Below are 21,979 nucleotides of genomic sequence, written 5' to 3' on the forward strand. Positions count from 1 at the left end.
GGGGATGGTTTAGCTGTGAATAATTTCAGTGTTGAGTAATGGGTAGGTTATGATGATATTGTTGTTACTATATATTCATTAACAGGCGGTATAACAGTTTCATTATCAGCGAGATTTTGCGGAAATGTTATGGCATGTTGTTGCTGTCCTAAACAAAACATTACCGAACTTACGTATTTACTTGAGTGCCACTCGTGCGAGTGAACTAATTGATATTAATTGATTATGCGTTTAATGATGTCATTACGAAAGTGATTGTTAATTGTTTAAGGTTACTAGCTATATATTCTGATATGAGCGATTGCAGTCAAGGGTGATACAGGCGCGTAGCCAAGTGGGGGGGGGGGGGGGGCGAAGGGGGCGAACGCCCCCTTTTTGTATTGATTTATGATATCGCTAGTGATTTCAAAATAAAAAATGCTTAGGCCTGGGAAGTGCCATTTCCAGCGATCTGGGAGGCATTTTCGGCCAACATTTTCTTGTGCGCTTCCCGCCACCTCATGGTGGCGCTACGCTTAGATAGTTGCCCTTCAAACTTCGCCACTCCCTTGGCAAATTCCTCGCTACGCCCCTGGGGTGATAGCGAAAGTTTAAATATGTATTTGTTTAAAAACAAACGAATGATTAAACTCTAGAGTATTGTACTTAAAATTTAATTAGGCCTATCAACTTAACACTTCTGATTGTACATGGCTCTTTCATGATATGCTGATAATTTGCCACTCATTATGAAACTGTAGCAAACAGCAATTTCCCTATAGCAAAAACACAAAAGGAAATGGGATTACAGAACAATGACATTTAGAAATTATCTCCTAGGCTCCTCGATCATATACACCGAAGTCTTTATTGCTGCATATGTCGCTTCTCTACGCGCAGATTTTCATTTCGGTAATGTATTTGTTTTGTTTATTATATTCAATCTTCAATATATACATATATATATATATATATATATATATATATATATATATATATATATATAGATATAGATATATATATATATATATATATATATATATATAAATATGGTATTAAGCAGACCGACACACACATATATATATATATATAGATATTGATATATATATATATTTATATATATATATATATATATATATATATATATATATATATATAAATAAATATGGTATTAAGCAGACCGACACACATATGTATATGGTCTTCCATTGTTTGTCATGTTTGGCATGTTTGTCCATTATGACACCGATGCTCTTTGCCACATCACTAGGCTCCACCTGATGGTCACCAATAATGATGCTTGGACACTGTATCTTTCTGGCCAGATGCTTTGATGATATTAGAAGCACCCCAGTCTTTGAGTCATTCATTTTCAGGCATTTGTGTGACATCCATTGCCGAACTGAGGTTATGCACTTCTCTAGACGGTGCACAGTGATAGTAATGTCATTGGGGTGGAACATAAGATAGAGACTCGAGTCGTCTGCATAGAAGTGATAGTCCATGTCCTGCGATCGAAGGAGCTGACCCAGTGAAGACGTGTATACCGTGAAGAGCACAGGCCCCAGGACCGAACCCTGGGCACGCCACATTCTAACGTCTGAGGGTCAGAAGAATCCTTTCCCAGGCACACAATCTGTAGGCGATCACTGAGGTATGATGTCATCCACTTTAAGGCGCTACTTTTAATACCAAGGTCACTGAGTATACTAAGAAGCTGGAGGTGGTCGACCGTATCAAAAGCGGCCGAAAGATCTAACAGAACCATCAGGCACGCTTTCTGACCTCCAAGAGCTACCATCACATTATTCTGAATGCGCACGAGGGCAGTCTCCTTGCTGTGGTGTTTCCTGTAGGCAGATTGATGAGTCTCCTGTAGACCATTGTGTTCAAGATAGGATGTGAGACGGGATGACACTTTTTCTAGAATCTTTGATACAAATGGAAAGTTTGACACTGGCCTATAATTTAAGAGAACGGTAGGATCCAGCGAGAGTTTCTTAGTGAGTGGTGTCACATGGGCGAGCTTGAAAGCGGATGGTACATCGCCAGTTATGAGGGAGTTGTTCACAATAGTGCTGATAACTGGCAAGCTAGGTGTCACACACTGCTTAACTCCTTCATTCCCAATTGTGATCATATAATTGTCCCCCTGGGGGAAAATACTTTTCGCTTAGCTTCGATGAACATATCTCTGTGCACAGTAAGCCTGGTCTTTCGCCACAGCCGCTCACATTGCCTCCGCTGCTGCTTGGCCCCTCTTATCAGAGCCGTTTACCAGTCTGGCTGTGAATATATATATATATATATATATATATATATATATATATATATATATATATATATATATATATATATATATAAATATGATTAAAGAAAACCAGAGAAATAAGATATGACTCATAATTGACAAATAAGGAGTAAAGTTTTAGGAAATAAATTTGGACCTTCGTCAGCAACACACACACACTAGCTTTGTTTAAAAGTGCCTTTTCATTATACGAAGTAGTCCTTTGGGCAAACAAGTACATTTTAAACTAGAAATGCCATTGTTAAAAAGTGCCTTTACAGTATTAAAAATTATAATAAGTATTGCCACAAGTGCCTAGTTGTTGGTAAATCCCTCAAATACTCTACTGGATTTGTGGAACAAAAATCTAGCAAAGTCACGTTCCCACTGCTCCTCGAGGTCTGTGGCCCAACTCCAGATTGCAAAATAGCCACCCCCCCCCCCCTCCCCACTCCCTCATTTTAACGGATTCGTCTACTGACGGGTCAAGATCTTTTTCAGGAGCGGTTAACTGTAAGGCAAAAGTTACAAATGTGTTTGTTTTATGATTTCTGAGGAGTAAATAAATACTAATACTTAATCATAAATTATGGTAGTAAAGTTGGATATTGCATAACATGTGGCAGGTGGCATGTTTTCAAACATACAAATTTGTAGAAATCGAAAAAAGGCAGAACAGCATATTTTTGTTTAGAGACGAAAAAAAAAGAAGCAGAATGAATCTTTTTCATGTCAACTGAGTTACCAAAACCTATTTCAGTTAGACTAGTATATTTAGCTCTTAATAATGCCAAATTCCTCTACTCCTTTACTCATGTTCTATGTGATTGGATGATTGATCCGTAGATATATCTATGTTATCTCTGCTAAAAAAGAACTTATTATAACAAATAATCGAATAATAACACGATGTCAAGACTTCTGTTTTCGTATCCATGAACAAATTTACAATAATCCTCAAAAATGATTATCATAAGTATGACGGCTTCACTTTCTGTTTTCTTTCAGAGCTGTTATTGACCTTAAATTAAAGATATATCTTCAAACTGTATCATTAACAAGTCCACAATGGAATCGAAAACGCAACTACTAAGCGACATTCAAAATCAACGCTATGACAATCGACTACATGGCAACCAACGTGATCAACATTTATCTGTGTGTTTGAGTATTGTGATGTGGATCCTGGGCGTGGCTGAATGGAAATCGCCTATAATACCTACGAGAGGACAAAGGCATGGTAAATATCGTCTTATGAGATATTATGTTAGATGATGCTAATTCCTCAATTTATAAAGATATATACATATATATAGATATATAATGAATATATATAATGAATATATATAATGAATATATATATATATATATGAGTAGGTTGGCGTCTATCTTGGCGCAGAGTGCTCTATGCCCATTGGACAGAGCGGAATATATGAGTTTCACGCTTTGTAGCGATCTTCAGACAACTCGGAGTTGTCTGAAGATCGCTACAAAGCGTGAAACTCCGAGTTACAACTACTAGTGTTCCACTAGTCTCATCTAGTATCAACATATATATATATATGTATATATATATATAAATTTATATATATATATGTATATATATATATATATATATATATATATGCCTACTGTGATCCACATCCTAGAGTAAAGATCGTTCAGTCAGTCCGAATTTACCATATCTTAAGTTAGCGACAGAGATTGGGATGCGGGTTTCATCTAACAGAATGTAGTTCTATTTCTCAAAGAGATAACTGGCAATGTCCACCTCAGAAATATCCCATTAATTATCCTTTTCCTTTTTATATTCTCTTTTCGATCATAGGTCTAGCTACCTTCAAACGGAAACTGCAATACATATCCTCGATGGCTTTTCTGCTCCTGGTGATTGTTTCATCTCTGGCTTCCTTTGCGTTTTATCTTTTCTGCTATTTTGGTAAATCCGATCATTTCCTTCGTTTCATATCGAATATGTGCTTTTGGCCATCCTTAATGTCAGTACAGATTATATGCCTAGCAGCCATCATCCACAAACTGATCAGAAATCGCCGAGAATTAACAAGTTTCAATTTATTTGACGAGTCAAGTTGTACCCAAAAATTTTCATGTTTTGAAAGACCACAGATAAATTTGCGACTAGAATGCCAATATGCCCTCGAGAACCTTTCACTGTGTTCTCGAAATCTAAGCGGGTTTTTCTTCGGTGTATTTTGCTACTTTCTGTACCTTCAACGAGTCTTCATGGAACGCCAGGGTGACAGAGCAGCTGAATTTATATCCGAACATACCGACGATTTAGATAAATGCATCGAAAAGACTCGTGCTTTCTTCAAGGAATACTTTGAGCTTCGATCGCTCATCTTACCCTGGTTTAGTTTCATTCTTTTCATGTTCATGTATTCTGCGAAAGAGATAGAGTTTTGGAAAAATCTGATGGCTTTTATCGATCAGTTACACCCAAATTCAAATAGTGATTTAATTGTCACTATCGTCTTCCCATTGGTTGGTTTCGCGACAGGCTTGTAAAGTGGTAAACATTTCTAACCTTGCCCCAAAAATCGCAGAAAAAAATGGCTTGAAAGAAATTATTATTTTTTCCTCAAATCTTTGATATCTATAAGTGTATATATTTGGTGGTTTCTTTCTCTTCTATGCTATAAGTGAAGAGATGTGTATATATATATATATATATATATATATATATATACATATATATATATATATATATATATATATATATATATACATATATATATATATATATATATACATATATATATATATATATATATATATATATATATATATATATATATTTATACATTCAATAATAATAATAATAATAATAATAATAATAAGCAAATATTTATAGAGCGCTTTATGCAAAGGCCTCAAAGCGCTTCAAACAAGTACACAAATATGCAAAACAAATCACTGTAAATTTGGGAATAAATGTGTTTTTAAGAGACGCTTAAAACAGTCAACCGATGGTGCATTGCGAATTGAAGATGGTAGATTGTTCCAGAGATGAGGTGCAGCAGAGATGAAGGCTCTTTCTCCATAAAACTTTGTGTTTGGGGTATGGCTGCATGGTGGTAAGAAGACACTTTGTAGACGAGCGAAGTTGGCGTTGAGGATGATACTGAGGAATTAAATTTGTAATGTAACCAAGGGCAAGGGAGTGTTGTGATTTGTACGTTAAGAGGAGGAGCTTATAAATTGACCGATGTTTTACTGGAAGCCAATGGAGTGATTGAAGCACTGGAGACATGTGATCATGACGCGATGAACATGATATTAACCGGGCAGCAGAATTCTGAACAGTTTGAAGTTTTTTCAGTGTAGAGTCAGGAAGGCCAAATAAAAGGGAGTTACAGTAGACAAGCCTGGGCATTATCAAGGAACATACAAGTTTTGTAGTAATATCTTTGGTTAAAAACTTCCGTATCCGGCTGATCTTCCGTACGGCGTTGTATGATGATTTGCAAACAGCATTGACCTGTTGTTTAATGCTTAGATGGGGATCCAGTACAACTCCTAGACTTTTGACGTGCGTGGACGGAGTGATGGTAGTCTGATCAATTTTGACTGAAATAGATTTGATTGTTGTGGATTTAAATTGCGAGGTAGCATGGAGGATTTCAGTCTTTGAGTCATTGATAAAAAGATTGTTTGATATAGCCCATGATTTTACATCAGCAATACAGTTTTGGATTTTTCGAATAGCATCGGAACAATGATCAGGATGGAAAGATGTGAATAACTGAATGTCATCAGCATAAATAACAGTTTGCATATTAGCTGAAATGATTAAATCATGCAATGGAGCTACATACAAGGTGTAAAGTAACGGCCCCAGAACTGAGCCTTGTGGGACTCCAGTTGCAAGCGTAACATCCTTTGACAGATTTTGATCCACAATAACACATTGGGTACGGTTTGCTAAGTATGATTTCATCCAATACAATGGGACTCCATCAACACCATATCTTTCATGCAAACGTGTTAAAAGTGTTTGGTGATTAATTGTGTCGAAGGCGGATGAGAAATCCAACAGGACTAGTAAAGCATCTTTACGCTCATCAAGGGCACAGAGAAGGCTATTCTGCACATAAAGTTGAGCAGTTTCTGTGCTGTAATTTATTTAATTTATTTAATATATATATATATATATATATAAATATTTATAAAAAAAAAATATATATAAATAAATAAATATATATATATATATACATATACATATTATATATAAATATATTTATATATACACATATATATACATATATATGTATATATTTATATATATTTATACATATATATATACATATTTATATATATATATATTTATAAAAATATATATATAAATAAATAAATATATATAAATAAATAATATATAAATAAATGCATATATATATATATATATATATATGTATAAATAAATAAATATATATATATAGCTCCGAAAACCATTGCGTGAGCTGTAAAAAATATCACGGATTGCGAATACATTGAATCATTGGATTGTGTTGTTATTGCAAAATCTCGACATTTCAGGAAATAAGTTCGCATTTTCCCCTCCTTCAAAAATGTTAATGAAATAGCAGGAAAAAGAGAAGTAAAACTAAGTCGACATACAAAGAATATTGTGTTTTGCACCTACGAAGTATCTTCTACTCTTCGGTCCTCTTGAAGACTTTTCAAACACTTGAACAAAGTTAACTCAAGTGAAAAATTAATATAAGAAATATTTATGTTTTTTCACATGATTTGAATTATGTTTTGTCGTATGATCACATAAGCTACAGTTTATTTCATGCTTTGTTGAAAGATGGCAAGTTACTGGCAGACTGACGATAGGTCAACTAATATTTTGTGTTTTCAGAGCAAGATATCTTCTTCCTATGCCATCCTTACAATTTGTTTTATTTTACATATAAAGTTCTACTTATTTCATTGCAAATTGCATGCCATTGCGCCGTATATTGAATTTAAATTCACCCTTCATGTTGAGTATTGCATCTTTTATGAGACTGATATAGAATACAAAACGGGCGCATCCATTACTTAGATTTGAAAGATGCTTTCTCTGCGTGCGAGAATCTTTCTGATTTCACCTATCATTAACCTAACATGTTGCTTTAAGACACTGTTAATTTTCTCCCTTTATTTGTAAGACAATTTTGCTTGGTATATAGTTATAAGTCATATTTCAATTTATCTTATGTATAAACTTACCTGGATGGTTTGATCAATAAATTAAAAAAAAAATGGTCAACTAATACTCGATTCAGACTGATACTATATGTACCCAAATGTACAAATCAATTGAAAACACAATGGTGTCTCTACTTTGTAGGTATACACTTCACTTGATGCAATGACTGACTTACTAAGTATACTTACTGAAGGTTGAAGTGACGTTCATATTTCCTCCAAATGGTAGTGAATAGTTACACATCTCTCTTTTATGAGATAGTGAACGATATTTTAATCTCTAGAGGTTAATATAGGTAAATGAACGGATCAGCAAACCTAAGAAGAGCATCACAATGCAATAAACCACACCTAGATTTTTCAGTGCAATGCTTATATCAGTTGTTTAGAAATTTCAAGATTTTGACAGCAGCCACATTTGACATTACACATAGTCAGAAATAGACACTGTATTGTTCTAAAGGAATTGTATCTTCTGAAAAAAAAAAATCTTGACTACCACGGAAAACAAATCATTGCCTTCAAATAGAACATTTAACATCGCTGTGCTTTTTCCATCTCATTTATTGGCTCACATACGTATAATTGTCAATACAAATTTTATTTGTGACTTACAGGATTGGCCATTAAAATGAATACTTTATATCAAATATACTTGACTGAAAATGATTGTTCTTGTATTACTTCATTTCGGAACTACGTATGCATTACGTATATTGATAACTGTGGTGGCATTGAAATTATAAATTGAAGTAAAAGTACTACAAAGCTAATGTCGGAGGCATTATCGGTGGCAAAATGACCAGTTGCGAGAGATTACTGTAACAGATAATATTTCACCTGCTGAATTATGCAAACCCTTGTGTAGTAATTAGAAAATGTTTTAAAACACTATAAACGCTAGCATTTCATTAGCAAAACTTTTCTGTTCAGTGTATACAATCTTTAAACGCAAGTGAAGAATTATCAAATAAGGAAGGCCTTTATCGGCCATGGATTTATCAAATATGAAGGAAGGCCTTTATCAGCCATAATATTATCAACTAAGAAGGACGGCCTTTATCAGCGATGATATTATCAAATATGGAGGAAGGCCTTTATCAGCCATGATATTATCAAATATGGAGGAAGGCCTTTATCAGCCATGATATTATCAACTAAGAAGGACGGCCTTTATCAGCCATGGAATTAACAAACATGAAGGAAGGACTTTATCAGCCATGGAATTAACAAACATGAAGGAAGGCCTTTATCAGCCATGGAATTATCAAATATGAAGGAAGACCTTTATCAGCCATGATATTGACAAATATGTCAAATAACTGTTGCTTATTGCAGTCACTCCTTATCTTTTGATACAGAAGCGTTAGTATATGATTTCATTAATCCAACTCAGGTAGGCGAATACCCGCGTGTAGACTCCTGGATGATTTTGTTCCGCACAGCCAATGCCCCAGCTCACTATGCCTATGACTTCAAAGGCACCGAGTTCATTCTCCACCACGACTGGACCACCGCTATCACCCTGACGATAGAAGGAAATGTTAGATTATATGTTGATGGAAGCACTTATATCAAAGTAGGTTCAGACACTTGTCAGGATTTCTCGGGGGCTTGTTTCTTCTCTACTCAACTTGGAAGTATAAGCTATTGCCAACGTTCTGGTCAAGCTGTTTCATATAGGGTCGAAGGAACATAGGAATAGGGGAGTAGAAGAAGCAAACTTATAAGTATGTTGGAAAGGCAAACTGACATACTTAGACTGATTAAATATGCTATTGGTGAATGATGGCATTTGGCTTACAGAAAAGTTTATTGTAATCTTGGACCTCTTCTTTAAACATACCAAACCAAACAAACCTGACCAAGTGCATGGTAACAACGTGAAGTTTTTATTTTATTTAGATCTTGATATGTAGTATATATTGACTCAAGAAAGGTTGTAGCCATAAGATAACACAAATGATAAAATTTGAGTAATCAGCATAGTAGATTGCATGTTGAATTGCTTTGTACAAATCAACGAGTACAACTTCGAGGACAGCTTAGTATCTAAGCTAAGATGCTAGTGTGAGGATAGACTCACCGTATAGTAACGACGATAACATATAAATCTTACCTGACAGGAATCTTTGCCACCTTCTGGTAATCCTGCGCAGAACATACAACATTCTATGACATAGCCTTCATACCATCCAGGTTGATTACAAGTAGCCGTACTGATTATTGGCACACTGATCTCCTGTAATATTTCATCTTTGGTAGATACTGCAAGGAATTGAAAGAAGAAGATCGTCACATCATTTTACAAATATTTTTGTGTTATTGTGCCATCATAATTAAATCCCCAACACGCAAAAAAAAACAAAAACAACAACAAACATGCAGGACGGAAACCTATTAACTAGCATATTGCAGTCTGCGATAAGATATTAAGTTGGTCTATATGACAAGATAGGCCGACAGAGATGGGTCATAAAGCACTATTAAAAGGTTTACCGAAAGCAATTATTATTGTTATTATCCTCTTCTCTCTCACTGTAAATTAGAAGGAGGCTTTTACACAAACAAATCATCATGCCAAAGTTATACGAAAACTATCAAAGTACCTTTTTGTTCTCCCCATCCTGTTATCCAGACAGACGTCCCTGCTGGCCAATCTTGAGAAGGCAGACACGCGGGCCGTATATAATCGTTGAATTCAACATCACTCGATAATCTCAACAAAGCGATATCATTGTTTCTGGTAATTAAGCTGTTATAGTAAGGATGCACTATAACTTCGGAGACGTTGATACTTTGTTGGGTATCATCCAAATCATTTACCCGGTGATTTCCGAGGACTACTTTGTATTCTGCTTCGTTTCGATCATATTTGCTGAGAAACACAGACAAGCAGACATGCTTACATTTTCAAAATATAAACATTGCAAACACAACATGCGTCATTAGAAAATGCAATACCATGAACGTACCACTGCGACAATCAAGTACCAATGGTAAACTAATTAAATAATCCCAAATTGATACTTTCACCAACTACAGCCAAAAGTGAGATATTTCTTTAAGTTTAAGAGTATCATGAAATGTTCAATCTCAGTTATAAGTCTCTATAGGTTTTTTTTCAGTTTGATTATTTCCACGTTTAAATTCTATTTAATGTAAACATACCATGTGATGGCGATTTGGGCCTCTTAAAAAACTAAAACAATTGTTGCATAGGTGTTAGCATTTATCATAGTTTGATATACCTAGTGTCAATTCTATTTAATGTAAACATACCATGTGATGGCGATTTGGGCCTCTTAAAAAACTAAAACAATTGTTGCATAGGTGTTAGCATTTATCATAGTTTGATATACCTAGTGTAAATTCTATTTAATGTAAACATACCATGTGATGGCGATTTGGGCCTCTTCAAAAACTAAAAAAATTGTTGCATAGGTGTTAGCATTTATCATAGTTTCATATACCTAGTTTGATTTTTTCAAGTTACTGCAGTAAGGGGAGGATGCTATCTAAACAATATTCAAAAGTTGCTACTTATTTGAATGATTTACTTACTTAAAGCAATGTGCTGCACTGAGCACCCATCGTTTATTCAGAAGAGTCCCACCGCATAAATGGCCTTCAAAGTTATCGAGAGCACTATTTTGACGAATGCTTACTTGCCAGGGCCATTCACCAGGTTGAGCTGCTACACCACCAACGATACGAGCAAAGGATAGCGGTCTTACACCACATCCTGTGTGCACAAGAAAACAAACGTATTATGAAGATAGGTCCGCGTGATTTTAAGAGTATAAATACAATACATGTTCGGCTGAGAGTCCTGTAATTGTGAACAGGCCGAACTGTTCCTTGGTTTATTATGTCACAATTCCAGTACTACAATAATCCAGTTGCAACCACTTTTGACAATCTTAACCATCCATCATGTGGTACACTGTGAGGTATGGCCACCACCTATAAGTTATGTTTGTGCTGCAAATGCAAATGCAACAGTATTCAGTGTCAGTGTTGGATGTTAGAATATTTATAACAGGAGGAAGTAGTACCCAAACAGCTGTTTTCATCTTCGTTTCCTGGACACTGCTGTAGTCCATCGCAAACTGAACTAGCTGGAATGCAGGTACTGTCTGCGCATTGGAATTGAGAGCTGTAGCAGGAACGTCCTGAATGACAAGACAATAATAGCTCAACTTTACCGGTTATTCATACAAAGCAGAAAACTATACGTGTAGAAAATATTGGATCGTTATGGTTATTCATTATATAGTGCTACTTTTATCTGATAAATCACTTACCTGAACAGGTGAGCGCGTCTTCATCTAAGCCATTTCCGCAGTTCGTTGTCTGATCACAAACAGATGATTCTGGTACACAGGCACCATTTTGACAGTTGAATGATTGGTCGCAATCAAGATCTGTTACAAAATTAAATGTTGCAGGATTACTTGATTGTAAACATTGTTTAATGTAATTTCTTACGTAAAGCGTGTCACAAAAGTTATTTCAGCATAATAAATAAACTATTCATACTTAGTTCGTTACATTGAAGAGTTTGACCACTTCATCCTTGTAATGAGAAGATTTTTCATTTGCAATTTATCTACGATAAATTAAACATGGCAACCACTAACCGGACTGAGAGATGAGGACTGGTGTTACGGAACAATGAAAACCTGCAGAAGCAAACGATTTGTCAGTTTCAAAGAGAAGCCAGACAAAATTCCCCGATGATACCACTTGTACTTCTGCTGTTGGTCCTCCTGACCACGAGAGCAGAACGTGTTCTCCAATTATGTTTCCATCACCTACTTTAATGAAATCAAAACCCTTTTCCGTGTTTATGAATTCAAAGGCAACAAGAAGCTGAAATCCTTGATACGTAACGAAAACCATCTCATCCCGGTGGTCATTTGGGTAATCAAATGGATAAAATAATGACGTCACTGGTGTTTCTGTATCAATAAAGACAATAGTTTCTGCAAAGAAGAAATGAAGACCATTGTGCACTGATTCAAATCAAAATTATGCAAATAAAGTGAACTGAAGAAATATAATGTTCGTTAAACAATATTTTAACATAACTGAAGCCACTAAATAGTTACTTTAGTTTCGGTGTACCGTTCTTTTATATCTTGACCACTTGGCATAATAAAATAGCAAAATAACAAAACAAAATAAATGTCGCAAAGGTTCATCACCATCTCCAACATAGACAAATTCATATTCACGCTCAACTTTTATGAAGTAAAAACTCATCAAGAGTGTTAAGTTTTCAGAAGTTGAGAAAATTATCTTTATTCGATGGTTATTCGGATAGAAGGATGGATAACTGGGGGAGGTAAGATTGTCAGACTTCGTGACAAAGATTTCATCTATGGCACCTGTAAAACAAATAAAAGTTAAATAACGACGAATGGTAGTAAATAATTTGAAATTGAATGTGTCAACCGATCATTATAACTATCTCGAAAAGAACATGCCACAATTGTATCAATATAATGAGGGAAATGTCAATATGAGAAAACATCGAACAATTGATATTGTATAATAATGTAATACAACCATTTAAACAAATTTTATTCTAATTGTTGTTTCAAATAGACATATAAAATGATTTCGACATTATATATATATATATATATATATATATATATATATATATATATATATATATATATATATATATATATATATATATATACATTTCTGAAAGGAAAAGGATTGTAATAAAGAAGAAATATATACGTTAATCATTCTTCAAAGATCAATGGATGATTTACTGTTAAGACCGTGATATATCGATACTGAAAAGATTCAGAATGTTACTCACGACCTCACATTATATACATACATATATGTAAATCTATTATATATATATATATATATATATATATATATATATATATATATATATATATATATATATATGTATATATATATATATATATATATATATATATATATATATATATTATATATATATATATATATTATATATATATATATATATATACATATATATATATATATATATATATAATATATATATATATATATATATATATATATATATATATATATATATATATATATATAAACACACCAAACAAGATCAAAATCAAATATATCTGAAGGTTTTTTCTCTGTATTTTCTGTAAGACAAGACTAACAATTCTTCAAACGTGACTCTTACAACGTACAAGTGCAATAGATACTGGTTTCTCCATATACTCAATACATAAATAAAAGGATATCCTTATGGCGCAAAACTTTTACACCAGAACACTAAGTAATAGTGCTGTAGATCCCAATTCAGTATTCACGTAGACTCAGGCAGGATGATGACCTCGGGTAGTCTGGTCACTGTATGCAGTGTGGATAACACGGGTATCTCCGGTATTCTGGATAACAATGGTTCTGAAGAATGCAGTTTCCAGAAGTCGTCTGGAGATTAAACATGCATAAGGTTAAACAACAACTCAAATGATAGTACAATTCTGTAGCGGTAGTCTGAACGTCACCTTCACAATTTGATATTGCTCGTTACTTTAATCTGTACCCCCTCTTTAATATAAACAATTTAAAACAGTGAAAAGAACCCCCACCGCCCACCCCAGGAAAGAAAAACACAAAAACACGAAAAAAAAAAACGAAAAAAAAATGTGGAACTGAACAGTCATGGCTATAAGACTGGTTACCAAAGCAACCACTTTAATTCTCATTGAGAATATTGACCTTTAACAATACAATGCCACAATACTTTGCTATTGTTTAAGCAGTATAAATACTCTGAATATTCTTTCTGTTTATCAACCGAATCACTAACAACAAACAACATCACTTAAGAATATAACAAGAATCAAATCACAGCTGCTGGCTCACATCCCACCATAGGATATAGTAGCATAATAATGCAGCTATCCTGAGAGCGAGACTGGCTCATTTTAATTCATCACAAATGCACTTAGTATACAGCTTGAACCACATAGGCTTATAACAATATTGGCCAAGCCAGCTAGCTTATAGGCCTACTACATAAGCCTCACTAGGGCAATCTACCAAAATGTACATTCCTAGCCTAGCATGTAAATTAAATGTTTATGTATCATATCGGACCTAACCAACAATGCAACATGAAAACATATCAGGAACTAGTGAACGATCCACATTGTAACACCTAACGCGTACCTCGCACATTGCGGAACCTATTTACACACATTAAATCATACACTAGCTTATGCAGGGAGATACTTCAATGTTCCTGCTGATATTAATTAGTGGCTATAGATTCATTTCATGTCAACATTCAACTCACCTAGAGTCCTTGATTTATCTAGTTTTGAACAATAAAACTGAGAATGCTATGACACGGCCAACAAACTGCATCTTGCCTGCAAATGAACTTAACAAAGGTTTGACTGGTTATCAACACAGTGAATAGCAACCAACATCGTGGCGCACAGTAAAACCAAAGCAATTTCTTAAACAATTATTCTCGATTGGGCGGGTTTCAGAAAAGTCACTGAAGTGGAAAGTGTATGCAAGCAGTTATATTTGAATTTTATAGCTGCTTTGTGCGAAAAATACTGTACCACAGTCCATGATATGCCAGTTTTCGAACTGTACGTTGAAAGAAACGTTGTTCTTTATAGGGCTGCAATATTTGTTCAGTGTGTTGCCTTTGTTGCTTGCTCAGGTACACCCATTGGCGGATCCAAGGGGGGGGGGCCAATGGGGGGCCATGGCCCCCCAAAGGTGAGCCAAAAAGTGTTTCCGAACATTCGCTAAATCATATGATTGGAAATTAAAAAAATCGAGAGGAATAGCAGTGGTAGACTAGTCTAAACCTTTTCGTTTTCTGGTTTAAAATTAAATGCAGAGCTCCCAACTGACCCTCAATTCGCGGGAATTAGACCCGCATTCTAACACCCAAACCCGCTGACCCGCACAAGCGTCCGAAAAAAAACGCATTGTAATTGTCAAGTATACATAAAAAAATTGCATCAAATTTTGACTTACCAACCATCATTTCTTTAGCATTTAGCATAATAGAGTGTAAAACTTCCTTTACAGCATCATTTGAACCTCAAATTAGCCTATATTTCTTTTCATTGCGGCGAGCAGCGAACATTTTCATGCCACGGGAAAAAATGAATTATCACCTACTATTCAATTTATTGATGTTACACACTCAAAAACATGCATATTTCTCAGGAAATTTTGGGTGACAAAAGCCTTTCTAAGTGCCACCATTTTACATGTAGCAATCACCAGGATTCCAAAAAAATCAAAAGGGGATGGGGACACCCCCTCCCCTTATACCCCTCCCCCAGGACGGAGATTCGTGGCATGGACCAGCATTTGCCTTCTCAAGAGTTTGGAGCTATGTAAATGTATGAGCATGAGGATTTACAGTTTAACACCATTTTGCAGTTACAGGCTGGTTGTAAGAAATTTATAACCTATGAGAAATAAAAAATTTTGAGAAAGATGATCCCAACTTTGTTTTATAATTATTTTAGAAAATTACACCTGGGAAACATTTTTTTAGAAGTAAATTAACATCACCATTGTACACTTTTGTCGCACCAAATTGCATCTGAGGGCATTCAGCAATAACAATTTTCCAAAGGGGAGGGGGGCACCCCCTCCCCTTTGACCCCTCCCCATATCACTCTAATGACACTTTGGCCCCTCCCAAACAAAGGCCCTGGATCCGCCAGTGGGTACACCCTCTTTAGTCAAGCACTCTATATTGAATGGTTCATTTATAATTAAAGGAAAGATGAGCTTATAAATGAACCATTCAGGGCATTTTCATTTTACCATGGGTTAATGCGTGTATACCTTTTTGCGCGGTCCTTTATACTTTGCTCTAGTTTGACCAGGGGAGGCGGAACCGGGAGCACGTGCCCCAGGTTTTTATACATGGTCCCTTTTCAAGTAAAAAGTGCCCGGTTGGTCCAAAGAACCGTTTTGCTATTTGTGTAAGTTAACAGTTCTGCCTATCATTTCTAATCTTTTAATACTACAAAAGCAAGAAAATAATGAGCACGTGGAAATATTTTACTTCATTACTCAAATTTGTTGGCAACTTCTGTTGATATCTCGCATGAGATTTACACTTACGGACTTCAATCAATCGTATAGGACCCGGTGTTGCTCTTTTCTCAACCTTGTGCTGACGGCCCGTCATCATTACATCTGTTCATGTACACCAGACATTACGCTATATTTTTATGTCACCAGCATTGGCCTCAAATTTAAGAATGCTAAAATTTACAAAGCAAGTTCCTGATAATTCTACATCCAGATTACTTACACAATACGAGGAGTGTTATGTTAGACAAATATGTTTCAGTGAGGAATAATACTTTGTGGGTGGTAGTAAAATGTTTGTTTAAGTTGTACCTTGGGTGACCATTATTTACCTTTCTAGCATAGTTGCATTTCAGTGAGGAATAATACTTTGTGGGTGGTATTAAAATCTATGTTTAATTGTAGATATGGATGACTTTCTAGCATATTTCGTGCAAAAACTGATGACTTTTAGGTGCTTCTCTGCATAGTCTTCATAAGCATTACTTATACTATATATATCGTCAAAAAACAATACCATATAACATGCCATAGCACCATTCGTCATCTTCTCCATAATTAAAGTATCCGTAGCCATCACAAACAAAGAAGTCAAGACACAATCATGTTAAAAGAGACATTTATTTAAGTCTGGTTCGTTTGGAACTAATCTCAATTAATATTTATTCCAATAATTTAGAATTTAACATTCCTGTTTGTTTCCCTCAGTATGTTTTGTTCGTTTGTGTATATGTTATTTGATTTAGCAAACAGTTTTAGATACAATTACCTATTTTAGCATCTTGCATTTATATAATTCAATCCATTCAACGTTTAAGGCCCGACAAATACCTATAATTCTATTCATGTTCAACAGGCAATACAGAATACCTTTGTTGTTTTCAATGCTTCTCTACAGCCATGTAAGTCATGTGAACGTGTTACATCAGAGTTGCTTCCGTAAACATATGTGACAGATTACTTTGTTTAGGAATTATCTCATACATAGTTGTGTATTTGTTATCTTAATAATGTTTTATTTCCCTCGAAAGTACAACATTTAGTTTAGATTGTTTTTCTTTAGTTAAAATCTCTCGTTTAATTTGTGCTTGTTGTGCATGCGTGAGAGGCCAACTTTAAATTATGCTATCTGGATCACAATATTGCGCAGGAAGTAGGTAGTCACTTATGCGTGAATGCTCCATTTTATGACAAAGCCATTGCCAAATGAAACTAACCAGTTTGTACTGTTTACAGTACAGACTGGATAAAAATCAATGCAAAACGAAAAGAGCTTAACATATTTGGCAGTTCTCTCCATCCTCGTCTTCATTTTCGCTGCAATCTTGAATATCATCACAAAGCCAGGATTCGGGTATACATGAGCCATCATCACACTCAAACTGTGACGAGGAATACGTACCTCAAATATATATATATATATATTTATATTTGCGAACTTATTTCCTGAAAAGTATATATATATATATATATATATATATATATATATATATATATATATATATATATATATATATATATATATATATATATATATATATATATATATATATATATATATATATATACATATATATATATATATATATATATATATATATATATATATATATATATATATATATATATATATATATATATATATATATATATATATATATATATATACTTTTCAGGAAATAAGTTCGCATTTTCCCCTCCTTCAAGCAGTGTTAATGAAATAGCAGGTAAAAGACAAGTAAACCTAAGTCAACATACAAAGAATATTGTGTTTTGCACTTACGAAGTATCTTGTGCTCTTTGGTCCTCTTGAAGACTCTTAAAACATTTGAACAAAGTTAACTCAAGTGAAATGTCAATATATAAAATATTTATATGTTTTGTCACATGATTTGAATTTTGTTTTGTCGTATGAATACATAAGCTATAGTTTATTTCATGCTTTGTTGAAAGATGGCAAGTGGTACCAAGTTACAGGCAGACTGACGATAAGTCAACTAATATTTTGTATTTTCAGAGTAAGATATTTTCTTCCTATGCCATCCTTACAATTTCTTTTTTTTTTACATATCAAGTTCTACTTATTTCATTGCAAATTGCATTACATTGTGCCTAATATTGAATTTAAATTCATCCTTCATGTTGAGATTTGCATCTTTTATGAGACTGATATAGAATACAAAGCGGGCGCATTAATTACTTAGATTTGAAAGAGGCTTTCTCTGCGTACGAGAATATTTTGGATATCACTATTTAATGTAAACATACCATGTGATGGTGATTTGGGCCTCTTAAAAAACTAATGTCACCCGAATAAAGAAGAGAAAATCAAACCTATTCGTTACCTTTTTTCGTTGTTGAAATTCAGCACCGCGATGAAATAATCTTACCAAAGTTTAGTAGTATAAGAGAACGTCGGATGTTTTTGAGGGGATGGGGGGAATTGGGGGAATTAAAATGACATGACGCGTGGATCTTTAGTGTAGCTTGTACGTTTACACAACAACTGAGCACAATACACGCACAATAATCAAACTCCAAGCACACATAGCGCACTAGGGGAGGCGGGGGCAGGGAAGGAAAGGGGGGGGGAACTCATCATCAGGAAAACTTAAAAGTTCAGGCCGGAGATTTCCCCAAATTTCCAAAGTATTTATTATCAAAACCTTGTCCTTTAGAACTAATTATAGATCTAATTTATGGTCTAAATATACCTCAGAATGCACCATTTGACCACTCTAAATTTTTAAAAGAAATTCTGACGGAGAACCTTCAAATAAACATATTTACTACCTATACGTTTGCATTCAACGACCCCACAGAAACACTGTAAAATGTTTGTTCCGTCCACAGGTCGTCCATGAAGGTTCGTGCCCCTCGCCCCTCTATGTATTCTAAATCAGTCGGATGAATTTAGATAATTACCATCCCGACCCCACCCCAACCCAGTGGCGGAGAAACAGGGGGGGTTGGGGGTTTAAACCCCCCCCCACTTTTTGAAGAGGGGGGTTGGCCCACACAATCAACCCCCCCTAGTTTTTGCCAGTAATGTTCTATTATAGCCTATGTTATGTGCTCCAAATGGCATAATAAATCAAATTATTAATTTGAAATTGTTAAAGTCATTTCAACCTTTTACCTGGTAGGCTACATCAACAATTAACGACCGAAAACCGAGTTAGAATTGACCCACACATTATTTCTAACCCCTTTCCCCCACCTTGCGCATTGGAACTTGTAGCTCATAGCGCTAACTTCACCCCACAACAGACATACACAAAATAACGTTTTGTTGCTGTTGAATAGCTTTGGAACTGTATACACTTGCCAACTTCAACGAGGTGAAGGAAGGAAAAGAAAAAGAAGAAAGAGAGAAAAGGAGAAAAGGATGGAGTAGAAAATACGGCAAGAAAACGGGAAGAGAAAGAGGAACAGTGACAAAATTATTCGAATTTTGTAAAGCAAACAGCAGATATCACATCATATCAGTGAGCATGAAAATGGCGTTCCACGATAAACAGCCTCCAAACCATGGGCGCAGATCCTGGTGAGGACAGCGGGACGCGTCCCCACCAACTTTTTCAGTAGTGGGGACATGATATACCGTGGCCCCACCAATTTGTCTTGACCAATAGCTGCATTTCAAGTTCCCCTGTATTGAACTTTGGCGCAGTTTGATCCAGCATTGTGCAAATGACATGCAGCAGTTCTCATTTTATTGTATTTTATCCACAGTTGTTAAATATAGGACGGAAATCGCATTTGCGGCAGTCTACATTTGTTTTCTGGGAGAGGACCCCAGACCCATCGTATATACATAAGTCTACTTGGATTATTTCTCCCTGATTTTCTTTCTGCAGACGCCCATGTATTTCTCCAAACTAAATTTCTAAGCCATGAGATCTAAAACTTAAGGAGGTTTAGGAGCATCATTAGGTCTGGGAAGTGTTATTTCCGGCGATCTGGGAGGTATATTTGCCCAAAAAAATCCCACGCTACGCGCGAACCCATGGTCGCGCTCCGCTTAGATAGTGTCATAGAACAGACACGCGTCCCCACCATTATCCAAGACTGATCTGCGCCCATGCTCAAAACTGTCGATGTGTGTAGTGTTCGGTTTCGGAAATATCTGGTATATTTTTATTTCCTTCAACGAAATTTTTTAGTCTGAAGCCGTCTGAATTTTCGAAACTTCCCTAACCAACATTCTTCATCATACTTCATCATACTCGTGCAATTTTCACCCATCTGTTAGGGTTTGAAGGAGGTTTTTCTATATCGGTTGTCCATAGATGATATTTTTGTGCAACATTATGGGTATGTTTTGAAGTGAATTTATTCACGAGAATTGTGAATTTTCAAATTCTGAACAGTGGGGCTGACGGATATTGTGGGCCGCGATGAAGAATCACCTACAAAAGCAATGATCCACAGGATATGTGATGAAGTCGAACGTGATGTGTGACTGGTGACAATCTTCAAAAAGGTTAGATGAGAAAAAAGTATTTGGAAAAAACTTGGTTCTCAGGCAAAAGTGTACATATGGTTGGTCAGTTTCAAGCCCGAGAAGTGCCATTTCCGGTGATCTGGGGGTACCAAAACCAGAAATTTGCTTGTACGCTGCGCGTCAACCAATGGTGGCGCTCCGCTTAGATAGTAATCAGAGCCGTATATACGGCTCTGATAGTAATACGCGCCCCCCGGGTAAGAAATTCCTGCATACGCCCCTGGTTAAATGCAGCTTTTCAAGGCCTGGGCAGTGCCATTTACTGCAATCTGGGAGGCAATATTTGCCAAAAAATTCTTGTGCACTTCGCGCCAACTTATGGTGGCGCTCCACTTAGATAGTAAGCCAGCAGTTATGACTTTTTATTTCATCAATGGCCTGCAACCCCCCCCCCCCCTTCTGACAAGAAATCTCCGCCACTGCCCCAACCTCACCTCTGAAATGCACGTCACACTCCCAGCATCAGACATGCTGTTCCTTTGTTTAAATAATACCCGTACGGTAATCGCTTATACTTTGATAAGGGTATTGTGCTCTAACATGTGATGTCATTCACGGACAACACCAAACACTGTTTTTTCTTCCATAATATTAAATATTGAAATGATTATATATACAGCATTGAGAATAATTCAGTTTTGTGACAGGATAATATAATTATATGATGGAATGGAGCGATCACATTATCACAACTGATTAATAATTTCAGCTATAAAGAGGTCCTTCTTGCATCAATGAAGACAATAATAACTTGGTGGTTTGATGTCCATGTATGATATCTGAGAATATTCTGCTAAACTTCTCGGCAACGGAGCGCGCACCGAGTAGAACAGAGCAGCACAGAGTATCACCGAGTAGAACAGCACAGAGTAGAA

At 35.5% G+C, this 21,979-nt stretch overlaps 1 protein-coding gene and 1 long non-coding RNA gene across 4 annotated transcripts; one reads left to right on the forward strand and one right to left on the reverse strand.

The window, feature by feature from the left end:
• Positions 1 to 735: 735 nt before the first annotated feature.
• LOC139954975 (uncharacterized) lies at positions 736 to 4,935 on the forward strand. The gene is made up of 3 exons (XR_011788247.1): positions 736 to 891; positions 3,278 to 3,509; positions 4,098 to 4,935. It is a non-coding gene; the product is annotated as an uncharacterized lncRNA (long non-coding RNA).
• Positions 4,936 to 8,032: 3,097 nt separating this feature from the next.
• LOC139954961 (trypsin-like) lies at positions 8,033 to 13,132 on the reverse strand. 3 transcript variants are annotated; one of them, XM_071954993.1, is made up of 8 exons: positions 12,242 to 13,132; positions 12,130 to 12,196; positions 11,794 to 11,913; positions 11,545 to 11,661; positions 11,051 to 11,231; positions 10,096 to 10,364; positions 9,606 to 9,754; positions 8,033 to 9,011 (listed from the first exon to the last, which is right to left on the reverse strand). In XM_071954993.1, exons 1-8 carry the CDS (start codon positions 12,389 to 12,391, stop codon positions 8,853 to 8,855), a joined length of 1,212 nt encoding a protein of 403 aa, XP_071811094.1. In that variant the 5' UTR covers positions 12,392 to 13,132; the 3' UTR covers positions 8,033 to 8,852. The 3 variants fall into 3 exon arrangements, with proteins under 3 accessions (XP_071811094.1, XP_071811093.1, XP_071811095.1); XM_071954992.1 differs by having other exon boundaries at positions 12,130 to 13,130; XM_071954994.1 differs by lacking the exon at positions 11,545 to 11,661 and having other exon boundaries at positions 12,130 to 13,131.
• Between the last annotated feature and the right edge of the window lie 8,847 nt (positions 13,133 to 21,979).

Source organism: Apostichopus japonicus, chromosome 17, assembly GCF_037975245.1.
Source record: "Apostichopus japonicus isolate 1M-3 chromosome 17, ASM3797524v1, whole genome shotgun sequence".
Lineage (NCBI taxonomy): Eukaryota > Metazoa > Echinodermata > Holothuroidea > Aspidochirotida > Stichopodidae > Apostichopus > Apostichopus japonicus.

What these genes read in the sequence shown, in the direction of transcription:
- LOC139954961 (XM_071954992.1), bottom strand. Translation starts at nt 12,391, where the DNA reads ATGGTTTTCGTTACGTATCAAGGATTTCAGCTTCTTGTTGCCTTTGAA. An exon ending in AGATGAAAACAGCTGTTTGG is followed by an intron (nt 11,232 to 11,544) that starts GTACTACTTCCT and finishes TTGTGCACACAG; the next exon opens with GATGTGGTGTAAGACCGCTA. An exon ending in AGTGCAGCACATTGCTTTAA is followed by an intron (nt 10,365 to 11,050) that starts GTAAGTAAATCA and finishes TGTGTTTCTCAG; the next exon opens with CAAATATGATCGAAACGAAG.